The 20467-nt window shown below is 37.3% G+C and overlaps 1 protein-coding gene across 5 annotated transcripts; it reads left to right on the top strand.

Annotated features, from left to right (window-relative positions):
- The first annotated feature begins 1756 nt into the window (after positions 1-1756).
- On the top strand, positions 1757-18676 carry cep55l (centrosomal protein 55 like). Of its 5 annotated transcripts, none has more exons than XM_034707697.1 (12): positions 1757-2143; positions 2609-2836; positions 2952-3059; positions 3911-4066; positions 9939-9992; positions 10738-10885; positions 11179-11306; positions 11459-11652; positions 11921-12044; positions 15873-15944; positions 16345-16470; positions 16706-18676. In XM_034707697.1, the coding sequence occupies exons 2-12, from the start codon at positions 2648-2650 to the stop codon at positions 16919-16921; spliced, it is 1515 nt and encodes a 504-aa protein (XP_034563588.1). In that variant the 5' UTR covers positions 1757-2143; positions 2609-2647; the 3' UTR covers positions 16922-18676. The 5 variants fall into 5 exon arrangements, with proteins under 5 accessions (XP_034563588.1, XP_034563587.1, XP_034563584.1 ...); XM_034707696.1 differs by having other exon boundaries at positions 2013-2143; positions 11176-11306; XM_034707693.1 differs by having other exon boundaries at positions 2013-2143; positions 11161-11306.
- The last annotated feature ends 1791 nt before the right edge of the window (positions 18677-20467 follow it).

The following is a 20467-nucleotide window of genomic DNA, read 5'->3' as shown; positions in this document are numbered from 1 at the left end:
CGCTGTTTTGAAGCCAATCAACAGTGGCAGCCATATTAGAAATGCGGAACTTGACCAGGCAGAGTGTGACGTAAAGAGGCGGAGTTTGAGCCTCTAAGCCAACAGCTATGTGTTCCCGACCGGGAGTCAAGTCAGTCATGTCCTTATTTGGGCAAAAACATGTTATCTTAATATCTTCTGAACCGTTGCGTTAAAAAAAAATCATCCCCCTTACAGTGTGTGCCGATAGAGAGATTAGCTACGTAGAGCCAAGCCGTTTTTTGAACCAGGCTGTAAACATGTTTATTAATGCTGCAAAGATCGTCTTTTTTGAATGGGTGTCTATGTGGTTTCTGGTCTTTCTGCAGCCAGCCTCAAGCGGATTCTCGATGAATTGCAGTTTGCAAACATGAAAACAAATAACTAGTGATGTGTCCTCCCGTGTGGAGGCTTCGAAGCGTGTGCCGAGTAATCCAGGAAGATTTCTGTGAAGCGCGTATCGAGGCTTGTATTGATGACGTATGTGGTGACGTTTGAAGCCGCGCGAGCCGCCTGTATCACGTGACTGATTCAGGAACCGGTTCGCGGGTTTGGTAAGCAATTCGAAATATAAGGGGCAACACACAGTCACAACCTTATCCCCAATTTGTTTCCACTTTCGCTTTTGACCCGGCCATTGTATCATAAAGACAGACACCATATTAAGAAGTTCATTATTTATGTGTTGGCATCACAAACATCATTCACTTATTCAATTCAAAGCTTCACACACCAAAGGGATGGTGTCATTATAATTAATGCGCTTATTTTTTTACATTTATTGTCCACTTGATGGTGCAGTAGAGCAAATGGAGCCCCATGAAGCTTCGGCCCATGAATGCACCAATTGGATGGAAAGCCTCAATGCTTCAAGAAGCTTCATCTCGCCATCACTACAAATAACAAAACAATAAACAAAAATTAAGCGACTAAGTAATAATCAGGGTTCCCACTCTTTTCCAGAGATCATTTTCAAGGACATTTCCAGGACATTTTCAGTGATGATCAAGCTGGTATGACAGTCTAAATTGAGTTTCTTATTTAGTTCCTAAATAGTCTAATATGTTCCTCTCAGTGGAAGTCTACATTGAAAGACGTGCAGTCTATGGCTATCCATGAAATCATCTCCTACATGCTTAAAAATTATGGAAAATTAATTATAGAACAATGCAACCACAGATGTACGGCACTTTATTAGTGCAACCAAGTAACAATAAGATAAGAAATTCCTTTATGGCCAACTCTCATCTCAGCTTTCTTGAAGCTGCCTTACTGAAATAAATAAATGATAATAATCAGAGGATCAGTGCATAAATTGACCTAAATAGAACTGAATGACAAAAATGGCCACAAATGTTGAATGGGGATGTATTTTTTTCAACGTTGTCAGGTCACATGCAGTCATGTTGGAATAATTTTCAAGGACAATCTGTGATTCTCCAGGACATTTTACTTTTTCTCCAATTTTCCAGGTGTTTTCCAGTACTGGAAAACTGGTCAACTGTTTTCCAGGTTTTAATAATAATAATAATAATAATAATAATAATAATAATAATAATAATAATAATAATAATAATAAATAAATAAAAAATAAAATAAAAAATCAATAACTAATCAAAATGAATAAATTTAATTAATAATTAATTGAATAAATGACTACATAAATCATATCACTGACGCAAACCTGTTTTCTCTGCCTCTGCTCTAACCACATGTTAAACCAGTTGGGTGGGCTCTGCTTTGTAGGGTTCGTTGAAACACTTCATGGGGGCAGCCCGACGGTAGAGTTTATGACGTCGAACAGGAGCAAAAGTAGATAAAAGAAGAAAAATGGCTGCCTCTTCGCTCAATTACTGTAGACGCTTGTAGGTTCTGGCAAACACTATAAATTGGTACTGTTTTCAAATATTTTCTCACATAATATTGAAAATCTCTGTAACTTGCACTCCACTGCCCAAGTGCCTTTTTCGAGACACCCCGGTCTGTAAACACGCGCACCCAACTGGTTACGGAAGTGACGTCAACGCGCTGTAATTCAAACTTTAGGAAACGAAAACAACTGGTGGAGGAAACGGTCTCCTTACCTCAGAGTGGTTACAGAGGATTTCTTGAGTCAGCTTTGAACGTAAGTGTCGATTTTTTGGGGTTTATGTGTACAACAAATCTATCTTATCGAAGTATTTATTAAGACGAGGACTTGATATGACGACGGAGTGGCGTTACTTTATCAAAAGCTGTCAACTGAAGACAGGTGCCATGATGTACGTGTAACGTTCATGAACAGTCAGTCTTTACTGAGATTTAGCCTTAATATATATATATATATATATATTTAAAGTCTGGATTAAATGAAGAATCATGATGGCAAATTAAGCGAGTAAATACATTTAGAAGTAAGTTAATTTAACAAGATTGTAAATGAATTGTGCTGTAATTTTCCACTCAATACATTTATTTGAAAAATCTATCCCTTGATTTGAAGTAAATGTCAGTATACAAGTCAGTAGAACTGATGCCAGTGTTGAGTTTTACATTCATAAGCATCTGTTTTCATTAGTCTCTCAAATGTCTTGTTTCCCCCCCTCATAAGTCAGAGGCGTTGACTTCCTGGAAAACCAACAAAGCTGCCATGACATCTAAAGGTGCTAAAGAAAACTTTGCCACCAAGCTGGGTTTCAAATCCAGCAGCTCTTCTTCCAAAGCTGAGGCAGAGATGGACAAAGTTAGGAAGGAGAACGCTCACCTCAGGAGAAAGATTGATGAAATTGCCAGAAGACACGTCAAACCACCTGACTCGGACAAAAGCAAGCTGCTGGAGGTACAAGAAACGCTTCTCTTGTCAGATTCATGCATGTCTGGCAAAGTTTGGGCAACTTTTGTATTGTATTTTAATGTTTTCTTTTTTTGGTATCTCTATGCTGTTTCTTTTTCAGAGGATTCTTTCCCTTGAGACGCTGCGAGAGAGAAACAATCAGCAGTTGCTTGTCAAAGAGCAGGAACTAGAAACAATGAGACAGCAACTGACAGCAAAAGGAGGAGAGGTATGCACTCATGACACATGTTGCAGGAATACATAGTGAAAAATTAAACTTATAGTGAATGATATAATGCATAAATTCATCTTGAAATCCTTATGGATATTCAGAAAAAAGTATCTTGGAATCCCAATGTTGGAGGAAATGCACCCAGTGTTGTGTCCTCTGAGAATTGTGAACATTTGCACTCTTGACATCGTATTGGTGGCATATGTATTGTTGGCAGCAGACAACTGTCAGAAAGTTGAAAAAATGGTACTTGAATTCTGAGCTGCCACAAGAAACAGTGGGAGGGAAATAGCTTCTGTCCCATTTTGACAGCAGCTCAGCTTAGTGAAGTTTAGACAGCCAGCAACAACTGCATACCAACACATGGTGTGTATGCTGTTATTCTCTTCTTATTTATAAACCAATCTATCTTCCTCTGTAGTGTCTCTGTGCATGTATTAGCACTCGTGCCCTTTTGCTGTGACACTGTTGGAGAAATTGATGCTATCTGTTTGCTTTTATCATCTCTTATCCCGGGGACATCGCTGTTATTGTTGCAGAAATTGTTTTCTAATTTTGGCCGGTCAAAATGTATCTGGCTAAAACTTGGAAATAGCAAACTGGTTAATTGAAAAAACAGCTATTTGACATTTGGAATCCTCATTTTGAGTTAATCACACTTGTTTCCCCCTCATTTACTTTCATTAACAAAAGTGCTAAAGCTGGAGCAGCTCAGTGGGCAGTGTTAGCAGACTTTCAATCATGTTTAAATTGATTTATTTTCTTTGTATGAAGCACATACTTTCCAGTAGAACAGAAAATATCTTCAGGAAAAATCAACACAAGTAGCTTTGCTTGATGTATTTCAGGTGGTAGCATCACTGCAGGCCCAGCTGGAGCACCGGAGGAAGGAGGCTGAGCAGAGAGACATGTTGTTCCAGAACTTGTCACAGGAGACAGAGAACCTGAAAAACCAGCTGGCCACTGTTTCTGCTAGGTGCCAAACCATGGAAACACAGGTGGTGGTAGGTACCAACTTATATCCTCAATGCATTTCTAGTTGATCATATTATCTAAGTGAGAAATTGTCTCCCCTATCACAAGAATAATTACTTTATTGGGAGTTCTTACTGTTTAATTTTGCTGGCACCGATCATAACAAGCGTTATTGGTATAATGGTATATAATTAAAGAACCTATTCAGTGAACTTTCTTTAGTAATGAATGAACATTGACTGTCAAACATAAACCTTGTTGTGAAAACAGGAATTCTGTTCTTTTGGAGTTTAATTAAATACACAAGTTAACAGAGCAGTTAAGAAATATACAAACATTTTAATAATTGATAACAAACAAACAAACACAATACAACAGCTAATATGACTTGCAAGCACACAACATGTATTTACTAAGATGTGAGAACAAATGGATAGAAAAATGTAAGAAGAACTTCAAGTTGAGTTCATTTCATACATTTTTTTCTTCAGTTTGCAAAAGCATCAAAATTACTTTATGCTTCAAAATGGAGCTTATGAATTATCAATCATTAATGATGCATGCTGCATTATATTCCGATTGATCTGATGACAGTGGAGATATCAGCAGATATTGAGACAGTTCATAGGGGCTGTCTGATGTAACAGTCCAATCGATACTAAGCCAATATATGAGAGCATCTTCAAAAGTTAAAACATTGTGAAAAAGTTCATTATTTCCTATCAGTTACTTGTTACTTGTAATCTAAAATGTTTTATTTTAATTCTATAATTATGGTCTGCAGCTAAAACAAAAAAAAAATAATCTCAAAATATTAGATCATTTAATTCAGAACTATTCTCCTAATTTCAAATGATTATGAAACCAAAAGATTAAGTATTGTGACAAAACTTTAATATTTCTCATCAATTAAATAAAATGTTTCAGTGAAAATTTTGTCTGGACTCATGACTCCTAATCTAAAAGTTTTTGAGTTTTTAATTAAATGTTCATTTTTAAATTCTCATATAATACTAAAATAATAAAAAGGCTGTTTTTTTATCCTCCAAAAATTGATACATTGTGAAAAATGTCAGATAAATATAATATATGAGTGAAAATGTATACTTAGACACGTTACTTATTCTAGTTTAACTTCATTATACTTGTTAAATATTTTAAGTACTTTTGTAATTGTATTTGTTCATTTATTTCATGATACAAAGATAAAAGAAATAATGAAATAACTTAAAATATTAAAAGTGTAATTATATAACACAGTGTCCTACAGCCAAAAAGAAACAACATATTAAAATATTTCATTTTGGGTTACTCTCCTGATTTCAAATTTTAAAGAAAACAAAAAAGAACTTTTTCAGTGCATCCCTTGACGAACCCTTTAATATTCAAAATCACTTTAACCAAAGCTGTTTGTGACAAAAACAGCAAATAAGCAGTTAGTTATAAGAATCCTGAAGAAAAGGTAACCATTTCATCAAACCCCTGATGAACAAAGTTTGTTGGATCACTTCCTATCATCTAATAACATCATTCACCCACAGTGTGAGGTTAAATTCTGCCTCCAAAAAAACTCCACTCCCTTCAATCCATTATAATGCATATAAGTTATAATGTAGAAGACTTAGAATTAATTTAATGATGATTAATGAAGTTGTTCCACAGAATGGGTTGAGTCTGAAAAACAGAAAGTGTGTTTCTATGTCATCAGTGCTGAGACATTAGCATTGTGTTAGTTACAACAGGTTTCTTATTTTTTATAGAAAATGTTTTTTTCTACCAGAGATTTGAAAGTTGCATGAAAGAAACCATGCTTATACTAAATGCAGATGATGTTATTCTGTTGTCCACCAGGGGGCATTGTGGGACCTCTGATTGTATTCCCCTAGCAGATGGTTTTGAGCCTGTCTTCTACAGCATACTCACTAAAGAAAGACTAAAGATGAATCAAATGTAAGGATAGTAAATATGATGGAGCTCATCCCAATAAGACAAGTCTTACTGTAGTTTTGTGAAAGTAGATAAACAACTTTGTTTAAGTGACACTCTGTCTTTATGCTTGTGTAATTATATATCATTAAAATCATCAGTGTAAGAGTCTGCTAAATCAGTGGTTCCTTCACAATCGCCGGCTTTCAGTCTGTATCAGAAAGGCAGTGCTGATTCTCAGTCAGCCCTTTGATGCTTTCCAGCACAGCAGGCCTGCACTTCACTCTGAGAGAGAGAGCAGTCATCAGGATTCTCCTTGGCTCTGAAAATCACAAGAAAACACATCAGGAGTTCTAAAAGCTGAAGACTCAGAGATAACATACTTAGATCACATACATATCTCTGGGCTTCTGGGGGCTCAAAGCGAAATGAATTCACAGTACTTCAAACATCTTTTCGAGAATAGATTAAAAAAACATTTTCTTAGTGTTAACCTCTCAAACTCTCCCTCGGTGAAATTCCCTACTACTCTCTTTATCAAAATTCAAAACTAGTTCTAGTGGAGAAGATAAGACGTGTTCATGTAGAAATTTTAGCTAGTGCGCATTCAAACTTTATGAATCATGTAAGTTTGCTGTGTATTCGATCTTCTGGATTTGATTCTCTGCCTTTTATCATTACATTAACATTAGCTGACTGTCATAACTCTTCTCTCCTAAAAGTGTCGCCCTTCTAGTTATCGTATTGTTTGATTTAACCCTCCTGTTATGTTCATTTCTCTGGAACAACAATGATGTTGCTGGGTCAATTTGACCCGGGGCATATTCAATTATTCAAAAGTGTCAGAACCCCAAAAAATCCCAATACATGGTGTTCTTTAATTCTCAGATCATGGTTCAATGAGGATAACTCACTCGTTTTTCATTAAAATCCATGTTAAAACTTTTTTAATGTATGTTGGAAAGCCCTAAATATAAATACAATAGTTTCACATGACATAGATTTTTGTTAATTTTATTATACATTTTGAATTTTTTTATTTTTATGAAGTGATGTTGATAAATTAACAAGAGACACCTCTTCTGTCACATGCTGCCCAGATTTTTATGCTGCATTTAGTTGGTTTTGAAGGCATATATTGCCTAAAATATATTTTTTAAAAAGGGTCAATTTGACCCTTAACATAACAGGAGGGTTAAAAGAACTGAGCTTAAAGAAAGTACAATATATATTTATTTTTCCACCTGTGTTCCAGCCTCTGGTGTAACAGTAGTTGATGGCTGGAATTTGCATACACATGTACTTAGACACATAACTTATTATAGTTTAACTTCATTATACTTGAATTTTTTTTAAATGTTGTTTATTTATTTATTTGATTATACAAAGATAATATAAATAATACAATAATTTAAAATATTAAAAGTCTAATTATTTAAACCCAAGTATAACTATGTCCTACATCTAAAAATAAACAAAAAATTAAAAGATTTCATTTTGGGTTACTCTCCTGATTTCAAATTTAAAAGAAAAAAAAATAGAACTTTTGGTAACTTAAAGCTCCTGTGAGGAACTTTCTGTTTGTGTTGACTTTGGCGCCCCCCTGTGGACTAAGTGATCTTGCTTATTTTGTCCTCTACATGTGTAAATTATGTTATCTCCACCTGCTTTCAACTAACAGTCAACTATTTCACTCTTTAAGAATATTTACCTGCAGAAAAAGGGGTTTTCTTTGATGCGCTGTCAATCACCTCATCTGACACCTACCCCCTCACAGCGATTTCAGGCTTTAAAATAACAAAACAGAAATGATCAATTCCTTTTCTAATAATCTTGTTTGCTTTTCTAGGTCATAAAAAGGCATCACTGTTCATTTCAGTCCATTTCATGACCACTTAAAAACTCCTCACAGGAGCTTTAAATATTTCACATAATTTAAATATAATGTTTCAGTGAAAATTTGTCTGGACTCATTACTCGTAATCTAAAAGTTTTTGAGTTTTTAATTTAGTTTTAATTTTTGCTATTCTCAAATAATAATAAAATAATAAAAAGGATGTTTTTTTTACCCTCCAGAAGTTAAAATTTTTTGAAAAATGTTCAATATTTTCCATCAGTTGAATATACATTTTCACTCATATATAATGTATAGACTCATTACTTATTCTAGTTTAACTTCATTATACTTGTGAAATATTTTAAGTATTTTTTTTTTTCATTTTTTTAATTCATTCATTTCATTATACAAAGATAATATAAATAATAAAATAATTTAGAATATTAAAAGTCTAATTATATAATACAATTACAACTATGTCCTACAGCTAAAAAGAAACAAAATATTAAAAGGTATCATTTTGGTTACTCTCCTGATTTCTTATTTTAAAGGAACAAAATATAACTTTTGGTATTGTTTGATTTAAAAGAACTGAGCTCAACATATATTTATTTTTCCACCTGTGTTCCAGCCTCTGGTGTAACAGTAGTTGGTGGCTGGAGTTTGCATACATATGTGTTGGAATATTTGGCGTTTAAAGAAGTATAGTCCACCTTCAAAGGGAGAGTCTTTATCTTTTTGTCTCCATGCTAATTTCCTAGAACTACTCTCCTCTCTCAGAGTTCACGTCTTAGCTCCTTTACACATTACTACAAATAATCTGGCCTCTAGACCCTGACCCGTCTGACCCCCCATCCCTCTCCCTCCTTCTTAGATTCACAGAAGCTATTAGCAGGCTTAGCTTCATGGGATGTGTGTTCAAATCCATGTGGCAAAAGTTGACGAGCTAATGATGCTCGTCTGGTAGTGTTAGAGCGCTCAGGGCTTTAGACCACAGATGATCGCTTAGATTCTTACTGTTGTGACAGGATAGTGACAGGTTTGCCTGGGGCTCAGACGCTGCGATGGGATCAGACATGAAGACCTCGAGGTCAAGGGGGCCAAATTATGAGATGACAGAGTGTCTTCCAGGGAGGGAATTATCTGCCGGGATGTTGCTTTTGCTCTGAGAAAAGTAGTCCCTGGATTGATCACTTGCTGCGTGGTTGAAAAATTAGGAAGATTAATCATTTGATAAAGTGAGCTTATGTGTGAATCTCAGCCTGTGGCAAATCTACTTTTTTAACCCGCTTCTTATGGGACAGCAATATTGGTCCTGGGTCAACTTGACCCGGGGTTTATTTAACTATCCAAAAGTGTCAGAACCCAAAAAATCCCAATAAATATTTTTAAAATCTCATTATTAACTCCATTGCTAACCATTTAAATCAATATTTAATGCAATGGTGTTCTTTAATCCTCACAGACCATGGTTCAATGAGGATAACTCACTTGTTTTTCATTAAAATTAATGTTAAAACTTTTTTTAATGTACATTGAAAAACCCTAAATATAAATACAATTGTTTTACATGACATAGATTTTTGTTTATTTTATTTTACATTTTGAAATTGCAATAATTTTATGAAGTGATGTTGATAAATTAACACGAGACACCTCTTCTGTCACATGCAGCCCAGATTTTTATGCTGTATTTAGCTGGTTTGGAAAGCATATACTACCTAAGATGAAAGGAACCTCTGAATGCCAATGGCCTTTCATCCACTGTGACTTTAGAAATGTGAAATAATACTTTTAACACTTTTTTTTTTAGATTTTTGAACGTTCAAATGGGTCCCCAATTTGACCCGCAACATAACAGGAGGGTTAAGTGTGTTGAGATGTTGCCCAGAAAACTGATGACTGACACAAATCTAGCAAAACAAAACATGGAATACTTCAAAAGACAAAAATGTCTGCCACTTGCTATTCAAATCCGCTCAACCTGTCTTGAATCTGACTTGAATTATCTACAAATCCCCCTATATGTATTCACTGTGCAAGCGTTATGTCCCAGAGCCGATGGAAGTGTTGTTACATATTTCTTAACAAAATATCCGTTCTAGTCTAATTTCCAAAATGTGTTTTCCTGTCTACAGAATGGACAGGTACCTCCTCCAGACATGGCTTTGGTGCAAGATCAACTGAAAGATGTGAGTTTGCCGATGATCTACTGTTTATTTTACAGCGTGCTGTTTTATAATTCCGAGCATACTTTTGTGTAATTGGAAAAAAGTTTTTCAAACAAGCTTTTCATTCAACTCCACTCTTTCCAGGACTAGGAGGAATTCAGAAATTCTTTGCAGTTCATCCATCAATATTTCTAAAATACTTTATTTAAAGGCAATATCAATAAGTGCTGTCAAGAAAGGACTCATGGGGGTATTACTTTTTAGGACAGAGCAAAACATTTGGATTATTTTTTAAGATTAAAAGCACTTTTTCCTTCGCTTTCCACTTATGGTAAAACTCCTCGCCACAATGTCAAAAAGTCTGAGTATGTTCATTTTCAGAAAACCTTACTTGAAACAGTCAGTGTAAAGGTGCATTTGGACCAAGAGTTCCAGGGTCTTTTAGCCCCCAGAACTACTTTCCCAAAACCATAAGGATCCTGTGCCCCCATTGTTGTCTGCGTTTAAAATAAAAAACTAAACTAGTATGCATTCGTAGGAACTCCCTCTGTGTTTCTACAACTGTGTAAACTCCACAAACACTGTTACGTTCAACCGAAAGTCCCAGGACCTTTGAAAGGTACTACCCCCCAAGCAGGGGCTTTTCAGGGGGGTGATTATCTACCCCTGAACTAAATTTAGACCCTGGTTCCTCCGGTCAAAACACACGTAGTTCAGGGATAAAGTCCCTAGTTCCGGGGTAAAGTGTTTCATGTCTCACCTCCAGGCGCTGGAGAAGAACCAGCAGTGGCTGGTGTACGACCAGCAGAGAGAGGCCTACGTTCAGTCTGTCCTCAGCAGAACCAAGGAGCTGGAGCAACAGCTGGCGGAGGCAACGCAGAAGCATCAAACCAAACAAGAGGCCTGTTCAGACGGTGGGAAATGTAGGAGGAATTGGCTCAGATACATCTGACAGCCCAGCACATGAAAAGTTAACATAATCCAAATTATCTGACACTCTGTGCTCTCATGCATACAGAACGTGTGGAAAGGGAAAACCTCTAAGTTTCATCAGATTCTGTTAAGATGTGTGATAAAAAATTTAAAGGGTGACAGGATTTGAGTAAGAAATGAGCAAACTTTCATCGCAGATTAGTCTGAATATACATAATTTAACATTTTAATTTCAATTATCGTGCTTAAAAATTAGCCCATGCGGACTCAGCAGGTTCAGAAAAGGATGCTCAACTGAAGAGCCACTATGACCAGCTGCTGTCGGGGGTGCAGAAAGAGCTGCAGAGCCAAAAGGATCTGGTTACCAAAACTCAGCAGGAGCTTAATATGCAAAGAGAACAGGTAAATGAAACAGAACGCATTCACAGTCATTCCAGTCCAAAATTTGCAACCCATCTTAGCGAATTACATTCACAACTCCTCTGCATCTTTTTAAAATGAATTCAAAGAACTCTCTGGGAATGAATTTACAAGAATTTTCTGTGACTCTGCAGACGCTGAACGCTCAGGCGGAGCTGCAGTCTCAGAAGGAGCAGGTCAGCAGACTTCAGGGGGAGACATGCCGGCTGCAGAGGAAGTTTGAGGACAAGTGCGGCGAGCTGTCGTCCTTCCTAGAGAGGTACAGTGAGAAGAACAAAGATCTGGACGAGGCCAAGAGGCTGCTGCAGGCAGAGAGACTCAGCAACAGGTACACCTAGTCTACTCTTCTGTTAGAAAAAACTTAACCTGACATCCCAACTTGAAGTATTATAAGAAACATGTCATGTGATTGGATTAGTCAACAATATATACCAGAAATGGTATACATGACTGACCTTGGATGCCAGTTTGAAACCTATTTAATCAGACTCTTGGAAATGTGTTCATCAGTCAAATGTTTTCACTGCTCCAGTACTTTATAAGTGAAATGGGTTGTATCAAGTAACTCATGTGGTTGACACAAACATTACGCTCAGACATGAAGCGTGTGAGGAGAGAAAGGTGTCATCTGACCGAGCAGACAGAATGATAGCTGAGCTGGAGGGTATGGACATCAGACTGGAGGAGGAGAGGAAGAGATCTGCTGAACTTCTAATGCAGGTAACACCCAACAGCCACTGTCATAACACATGCAGCTACTCTGACTTATGTCCCTTGATTTAATTACTTCTGTATGAAGCACTTGTGCATAACTAAGACCTCTTAAAAACAGTTATATATGCACTGCTGCCTCTTTTTTATGTATTTGTTTTGTGTGTTTTATTGTATTTTATTATCTTGCTACATTAACTACTTGACTCTGATTGGTCAAAACCCAATAACAACGACAATTAATACCCAACAGCAAAAGTGAAGTCGGGGATAACCTGATTACATGTGTCATATCAAATCAATTCATGAGAAGGAGTTTAGCCCATTTCACCACTGCCTGTTGACAGTGTGCCAAAAAGTTTAGAGTTTTAGTTTCCGTTGTCATTTCTACCGGTCAGCCTCTGTCTCAGGCTGGTCTTGAGATTCAGGAAATAGGGACAGCTACTGGGCCCAAACCATCTCTGATAGGGAAAAGTGGAGCGAGCAAGACCCTGTCCTGCATCTCTTAAGTTGCCAATCACAACAAAGAAATTTAACCCATAAGCAGTAGTAATAATAGCAACAGTGTTAAAAGTTGTGACGTTTGCCTCTTTTATTTTTTTAAGGCAAGGCAAGGCAGCTTTATTTGTATAGCTCATTTCATACTGTACACGAGGGCAACTCAATGTGCTTTATATTAAAACATTAAAAGCATTGGAAACATTCAGACAAGCATAAAAGAACATAATTAAAATGACAAGTATGATAAAACGGAAAAGAAAAGGAAAATTAGAAATATATTAAAAAAAATAAAAATTTTAAGGAGTTTCATTGCCAAGTCAAGTTTCAAAGTTTCAGTTACATGCTTATTCCTTCTGCGAAGAGGCTAATATGAATCGGCAGCCAACGAGTCGTTAGCATAGACTGTATAAAATATGGACGTAGTATCCGTGACGTCACCCATCTGTTTCTGAACGCTGTTTTGAAGCCAATGGGCAGCGGCAGCCATATTGCTCCTGTCGAGCCAGTGGCTGTTTCCGAAATCGCCTACTATACTAGCAGTACGTACTGATATGTCCAAAATTCAGTATGTAGCCAACAGCTGCAGTGTTCCTGCAGGCAGCTGTGCCTCTCATTGGAAGACTAGTAATCTCAATATCTTCAAAATCACTGCGTTAGAAAAAAATTCATCCCCTCACAGTGAGAGGACATCGAGAAATGAGCTATCCAGACTACACTCGTCTTTTGTACCAGGCTGTAAACATGTTTATTTCTGCTGCAAATATCGTCTTTTTCCCATTCATGTGTATGTGACTTCTGGTACTTCGGGAGCCAGCCTCAAGCGGATCCTCGATGAACTGCAGCTTTTAACACTTCCGCCTTGAACTCATATTTTTAGACCGGAGGTTGCCGCTTGGTCGTTACTAAAAGTGGTTAGTGGTTTTAGCTGTATTAGTTAAACATTTTTAAATGAATAAAATCTTAATATCAATATGTCAACTTATATTTATGTCTTTTGTTGGTAGGGTTGCAAATTCCGGGAATTTTCAAAGTTGGAAACTTTCCATGGGAATTAAAGGGTATTTATGGGAATAAACAAGAATAAAGCAGGAATTTACTAAATTGAAGGTTGGCTCTTAATAGGGAACTTAAATATAGTTGGGGAAAATATATTTTACCATAATCCCGACTAAAACAACCAGATTTCGTGCAAGAAGATGCTTTTTTATTTGCATGTTGAATGGGACTTTTTTGGGATTGCATTTTTGTTAATTTTTTAATGGGTTGGGTCGGGGGGATGAGTAATATTTAACTCAACATTCATGTTTTTGTTCTTCAATGAAAGAAGTGATTGTTCCATAAAATATTTAACACTTGATAAAGTTCTACACAAAAATAAATCTGTTTTAATTGTATTAATTTGGACAGATGTCTGTTTATAAAAAAACAAATATTTATGCTTGGATATGATACCTTTCCATTAAATTACCCTCAATTCCCAGTTAATTCCCATGGAAAGTTTCCAATTTGGAATATTTTCAAAATTCCCTAGCTTAACTTCCCATGGAAATTTACCGGAAACTTTCCACCCCTTTGCAACCCTATTTGTTGGTAGCCAGTTAATAGGCTGGGTAAGGAATAGCGAACAAGTGGTTACGCCGATAAGAAACCGTTAGCATTAGGGTCCTTCTCTCCCTGTCCAGATTCTAATTTGCATAACCACCCATTCACCACACATACCCTTACATAGTTTCTATTTTGCTTTATGTATTTTTGTTGAGTCTTCCTTGTTTTTTTTTTTTGTTAACTTGATGTCAAACCGACTTGTCATGAGAACCTAATCAGTCCCTCCAGGAAGTTGCGATTTCGCGATCGCAACTATCAACGCGAATTCAACCAATCAGCGCGAATTTGACCAATTACCTTAATCTCAGCCCCTGAACGTCATCGGTTTCGTCATCAACTGACTTCCTTGTAACATAAACGCAAGTCCTCACTTAATCGGCACTTTTCAACAGCTAAACACGCAGAGAGAACGGGTGAAAAGAGAGGACAGCAGGCAGGACAAGTGACGATGACAACGTTGTTATTTATAGACACTAGAGTTATTATCTGAAGGGCTCAGTGTTTGCTTGGTCACCTACCTGCAGCAGGTGTGCTTTATGAACCAGCTCTCCTAACCTCCATGCATCTGTCTCATCTTCATTGATTATTTTTACCCCCGGTGTGCGTTAGTGACAAAGACACAACCGGGGGACGTCTGTTTAATATTTGAGGTTTTTGCCGCTATTACCGTAAAAAGCTCCCGTCTACAGCTTGATTTATTCCAGTTTGGTGATACATCAGACACCTTTAGTAAGTTTTGACCAACTCCTCGTCATCAAAGATGCAGATTCATTTCAGAGTGCCGTGAACTGCCTGACTGTGCCTCTGTTGCTGCGAGGTGCATTTAGGGACCGTCGTAAATGTGCAATACAGACCTTTCATGGCATTTTTCTGTGAATCAAGTGAATCAAAATACATTCACAGTGGTCACATCAAGAATGTTTTCTAAAAACTACTGTAATTTAGCATATTTACTTGCCCCTGAGATGTTATTGGGGGAAAAAAGCAAAAAAAAAAATCGCAAGTTTCACCGCAATTTCTTCAAAAAGCTGGCGCAAATTCAGGCATTTTGGGCCGCAACAATCACAAAAAAATCCCGCAAAATCCTGGAGGGACTGCCTGATAATTGTTTGTTGGGTTGTCCACGTCGCTCTGCAATACTCTGACTAAACTCTAGTTGGCGGTGCAATTTCTACGCTAGTTAAAGTGCTGGTTTATGATTCCACTACATTCTCTGTTTGTTAGTGCACTGGAAACAATTACAACTAACTCCAAGCGTATCATGTTGGAGTTGGAGTGGATACATTTTGAGCAGCAGTTGATCATATTGTAATTATTGCACTAAAGAAAAGAAAGGAAAGTGTTGAGGAGATTGAATGTACGGAAGCTGATTCAGTGCAAGCAGAGGATGTTGGAATTTTGTACACGGTCGCTACGATGCTACCCAGTGGACTAATCACAGGGCTTGATGTCAGTGTAGGAAACTGGGAGAGAGTGGGGGAATGACATGCGGGATAGGAGCCACAGGCTGGAATCGAACCCAGGCGCACAACTTAACCATTAGGCTAAGTTGGCGCCCTTAGTTGCATTTTTAAGAAGGTGCAAATCATGCATCATAGGCTTCTGCGTATGTACAGGGCTCTGTGGACCTACAGCGTGTCCTTTGGCATAGATTCAATGCAGAAACATAAATAAGGCCTTAGGGTATGAATGTTGTGGTTTTTAAACATTCATGTCTGCCTTTTCTCACAGGTTAATATGCTGCAGAAGTCTCTTCTGAGCCAAAATGACGACCAGAGGAGAATTGCAGCTCTAGAGCAGCAGGTAATGGAAAAAGGGTGCAACAGTTCATACATGCAACAAAATACTGTGTCAAATGTAAAAAAAATCTGCATTTAAACTGGGAAAAGTAAGGCAATAAACTTCATGCATCATATTCCATTATATCATTTAAATGTTTACACCCCAGGGATGAGTGAAAGACTCATCCGTTTAGCCATACTGCCTTAAAATAATATGGAGAGTTATTACTTAAGTGTGTTTTTATTACTAGAATGGTGGGAAACAATAACAAATAGTCAGGTTTTTATTTTTCAATGTTTGACAGGACAAATATAATTTCTCTAAGTGTTGAAATCCATACTGATCCAGCTTGTGCAATCCAAGTGCAATGAATTTTTGGCTCTCTCCGGCTCATATATTTCACTCTCTCTCCCCCCTCAAGATCCAGCTCTCTGCCAAGGACTTTGAGAATGAAAAGATTGATCGTCAGAGCATGCAGCACCAGTTACATAAGGTTCTGAAGGAGCTCCGCAAGGCCCGAGATCAGATTGCTAAACTGGAGTCTGCTGTAAGTGTTACTGCAGATCATAACCACATGTTCATTATGAAGTCTTTCAGAGATACAGCTCCAGCCTGTTCAGTCAGAACACACAACACTGGGTTACTTCTCCTGAGCATCTTGTTCTGCTTCTGGAATAATAAATGCTTTAACTTGCGTTTTCTTGAATATTTTTTCCACATTTTAAGAGTAGCTTATTTGCAACTAAATAAAAAGTGCTCTGTCTGTTACTCTGTGTTTTTAGAAGCAGACAAACGCCCGTTTCTCTGAGCCCAGCTCCTACCACAACCTGGAGTTTGATCGTCTGACTATCGACGTCTCTCCTGGTCCGACGTCTCCTTCTTCTAGAATCACAAACCTCCTGGATGAGAGTTTCCTGGAGTGCCCCAAGTGTCGGGCCCACTATCCCACCAGTCGCCACAGGGAGCTGCTGGCACACATTGACTTCTGCTTAGCCTGAGTCCAAGTGATTGTTCTCAGCCTGGGAGTCCTGACCCCGACTCAACCAAGAGGGTCAGTAGAGATAGCCAGGCAGAGGAAATAAAAGATTTATGAGAAGTGCTTTTTTTTCCTCTAATACAACTTGGCCTCTACGTTGTTTTTTAAAATAAAAAGGGAATAAGATAAGTATTTAACAACAGTAAAATCTACTCTGTAACACTAGGTAACAAGTTGATTTTGCTTTTGGATTAGAAACTATGCTGCAACACCATAAGACCCATTTACAAAAATGAACCCCCAAGTTGTATTTAAAGCTCATGTGAGAAATTTTCAGCTGGTTTTGAAATTGACTGAAATTAGTACAGTGACCTCTTCATGAGGTACGAAAGCAAATGTGACCATAATTGATGAGATATATTACTTTTTTTTTTTTTCCTGAATGCCTGAATCAGCTGTCGCAGGGAAGGTATCAGATGAAGTGTCCAACGACAAGATGCCGACGAGAAACAGTCTTTGTTTACATTTTTCCAAACCAAAAATTCTTGATGAAGGGTACATTTGAGTTTTAAAAGACAGCAGAATTATAAACATTTTCAGAAAACTCGACTCACATAAGTACAGGACAAAATTAGTACAAGATGAGAGGTGCAATTTTGTCCACAGGTGGCACCAAAATCAACACAAACGAAAATTCCTCACAGGAGCTTTAACGTAAAATCTGAGACACTCACATACACACTCCAATTTCTAGTTAACCATCAGGCCAAAGATTAATTCAATCATTTACTGAAAACAGTTAGTATTATTGGGAATTTTTTGTACCAGTTGTATGCTATAGTATTTTGTTGTTGTCTTTTTTGAAGCTCTTAGTTTATCTTTTGTGTATTTGATAAAACTATTTATTGCCGGGTCGTTTAACTGAGCTACTGATTTTTAAGGTGACAAAAGGTTTTATTTTCCTTCAGTAAATGTAAGAAAAAATAAATGCTGTACAATATTTCTCATGTTTGATGGGCCTTGTATTATTTTGGGAGGTACCTTTCATTGTATTCCATATAGAAGTTAAAAAAAGCTGTTTTACATGTGACAATGTTTGTCCACTCCAAGTTCAAGCGATCAGTTCTATATAGTGGTTTTGATGCTTCCATTGTTTCAAGAAGGATTTATCTCTGAGCACAAACTTGCAGTTGTATATGGTAACCTTTACCAGTGTCTATCAGTCTGTCTTCAAACAGTGGCAAACATGTGACTGTAACAATGACCAACATCTTCCCCTAACCTGAACTCCACACTTTCATTCGTCTAAACTTAACCAGACTGTCAATATTTTTGCATCGGTGCACTAAATTGGTCACATGGTCTCAGGTCGTTTGTCTATTCTACAAGTGAAGCTCACTTCTGTCTACACCTTGACTTTTCAAGCCTGCAGCCCTTGTGAGGCTGGAATGAGATTGCATGAGTTAATTCCTTGTACTAAACTATTTAAGGCAGGGGATTAGCAAAGGTGCCTTTATTCCTGCAGCCTCGGTAATGTGACTAGATAGACTTAAGACAGACGGACACCGCTACGCTGGCATATTTGATCGATTTGTTTTGTTTAACTTGAGACGTGTTTCTTTTGAAAATGTGATCTCAGAATCACAATTTCTGTCCTTTTTTTTTTTTTTGCTGTTTTTGGGTTATTTTTATTCTATTTTAATCATGTGCTCCAAAGTTGTTTTGCCATGCACTGTACTGTACAAAATGTGCAATAAAGATGAGAATCTGCTTCTGATGCAACTATCATTATTTTACTGTGAAAAGTTGCTCATTCACAAAAACAACTACATTGTATAGATAATATACTTAGATGTAAACCCCCTGAACATTTACTTTCTGAACTGTTTCTTATCTTGGCTTTTCCCTATTAATTTAAAGCTGTTCTTTGATAGTGAACTGATAGGCATCATCAGTGTGTTCAGTTTTCTATCAGACTGATGTAATACACTGTGATGTTTCACTCTATAATTGATATTTAGCTCAATCTACAGAGTAAAAAGGTACTCATGGAGAGAAACCTTTTATCTGATCTTTATAATCCCTTGTGACCCATTAGAGTCGATGATGCTAAAAGATCAAACTGAAAAAGACATGCTATTATCTCTTTAAGAGAAGGGGAGGCAGTGCTGTTGTACTCAATATCAGCATTGATGTGACTCAGTCATAGCCAGAAGGCCACAGGCAGAGTACAAAAGTTTATCATAGCCTTGATTTAATTTAGTACAACCTTGAGTTAGATCTTGCTTCTATGCAACATATTTAAACATGAATGTTAATTCATTCACTCGGCTCTACCAACACAGCTTGCTCTGCAACTTGACTGGTACTGGTCTGTTCCCAATAATATCTAAACACATTTTCCAACACTCACTACAAGTCATATTGCAAAACATGTAGTTTAAACTGTGTTTATTTGTGTGTTTTCATTTATCGTGCAATAAGTTAAAAATTTCAGTTGAAAATTGCATAGGTCTGAATCTAGACGAACGCCATCTACTTTAATACCAATACATTAAAAACCAAGAGTCAGACCACTTTAAGGGGGGTTATTTATATAATAGAGGAGAACTGGGTTGGTCGTCACACGGGTTGGTTGGCACACTCGTTATATCTCGCCACCAGAAGGCACTTTCTCTCAAATTGGGGTATGGACATTTCCAGAATTAGGATCAGAGCTCACCTACATAGTCTTCTCTGGAGTAAGACAGCTGAACTTGAGGTGAGTGGACTTTTTGTGTTTTTCATGTCAAATTATAAATATTCAGCTCCTCAGTATTTTTCTTCCAGGCTTTTAAACGATGGGTTTATAACAAAACAAGTGTTACCCTTACAAAGTGTGAGGGGAAAGCTATAGTTTAGATTTTTATTAGCTAGCTAAGTAGATGTTAGATGGTTGTTAGCCTTGATGTTAGCAAAAAAATCCAGTTGGGGTTGGTCGTCACATTCTCTTTGGGGTTGGTTGTCACATGTAACAACCAACCCCTATGTTGGCAAAATCATGCATTGTAAAATGAGTTGGAGTGCGCAGACCCTACATTTGCCATCACTGTAACTCAGACAGTGACTACATGTAGCCTAGTTGAGTCGGCCATTATTGTTCGGCCTATTTGTTTTGTTCTGTATGTTGTTACATAGGCTGGCCTAAAGATGTGTTTCCTGTTCATGTTCCTTCCTCATTTTATGTTAAAATGCATTAAGTTATGTAGGCCTATCACTTGTCAGTGCAATTAAACATTCAAATTTAGTTCTGCCTTCTTGCCTTTTTTAAAATATTTTTCCCAATTAAAATACCATTCTGACAACCAACCCCATAGTGTGTGACAACCAACCCTATAGTGTGTGACAACCAACCCCATAGTGTGTGACAACCAACCCCATAGTATGTGACAACCATCCCCTTGATGGGGTTGGTTGTCACAATGTGTCAGAGTGTCTTTGATAGTTAATTGCCTTTTTGTTACAATGAGTTGGAAAATGAGAGGGATACACATTTCAAGCCAACAACTTAAGCTTCAATTTAATGTAG

This window comes from Notolabrus celidotus, chromosome 18 (genome assembly GCF_009762535.1).
Source record: "Notolabrus celidotus isolate fNotCel1 chromosome 18, fNotCel1.pri, whole genome shotgun sequence".
Classification (NCBI taxonomy): Eukaryota; Metazoa; Chordata; class Actinopteri; order Labriformes; family Labridae; genus Notolabrus; species Notolabrus celidotus.
This window is presented reverse-complemented; position numbering and strand designations above follow the sequence as displayed.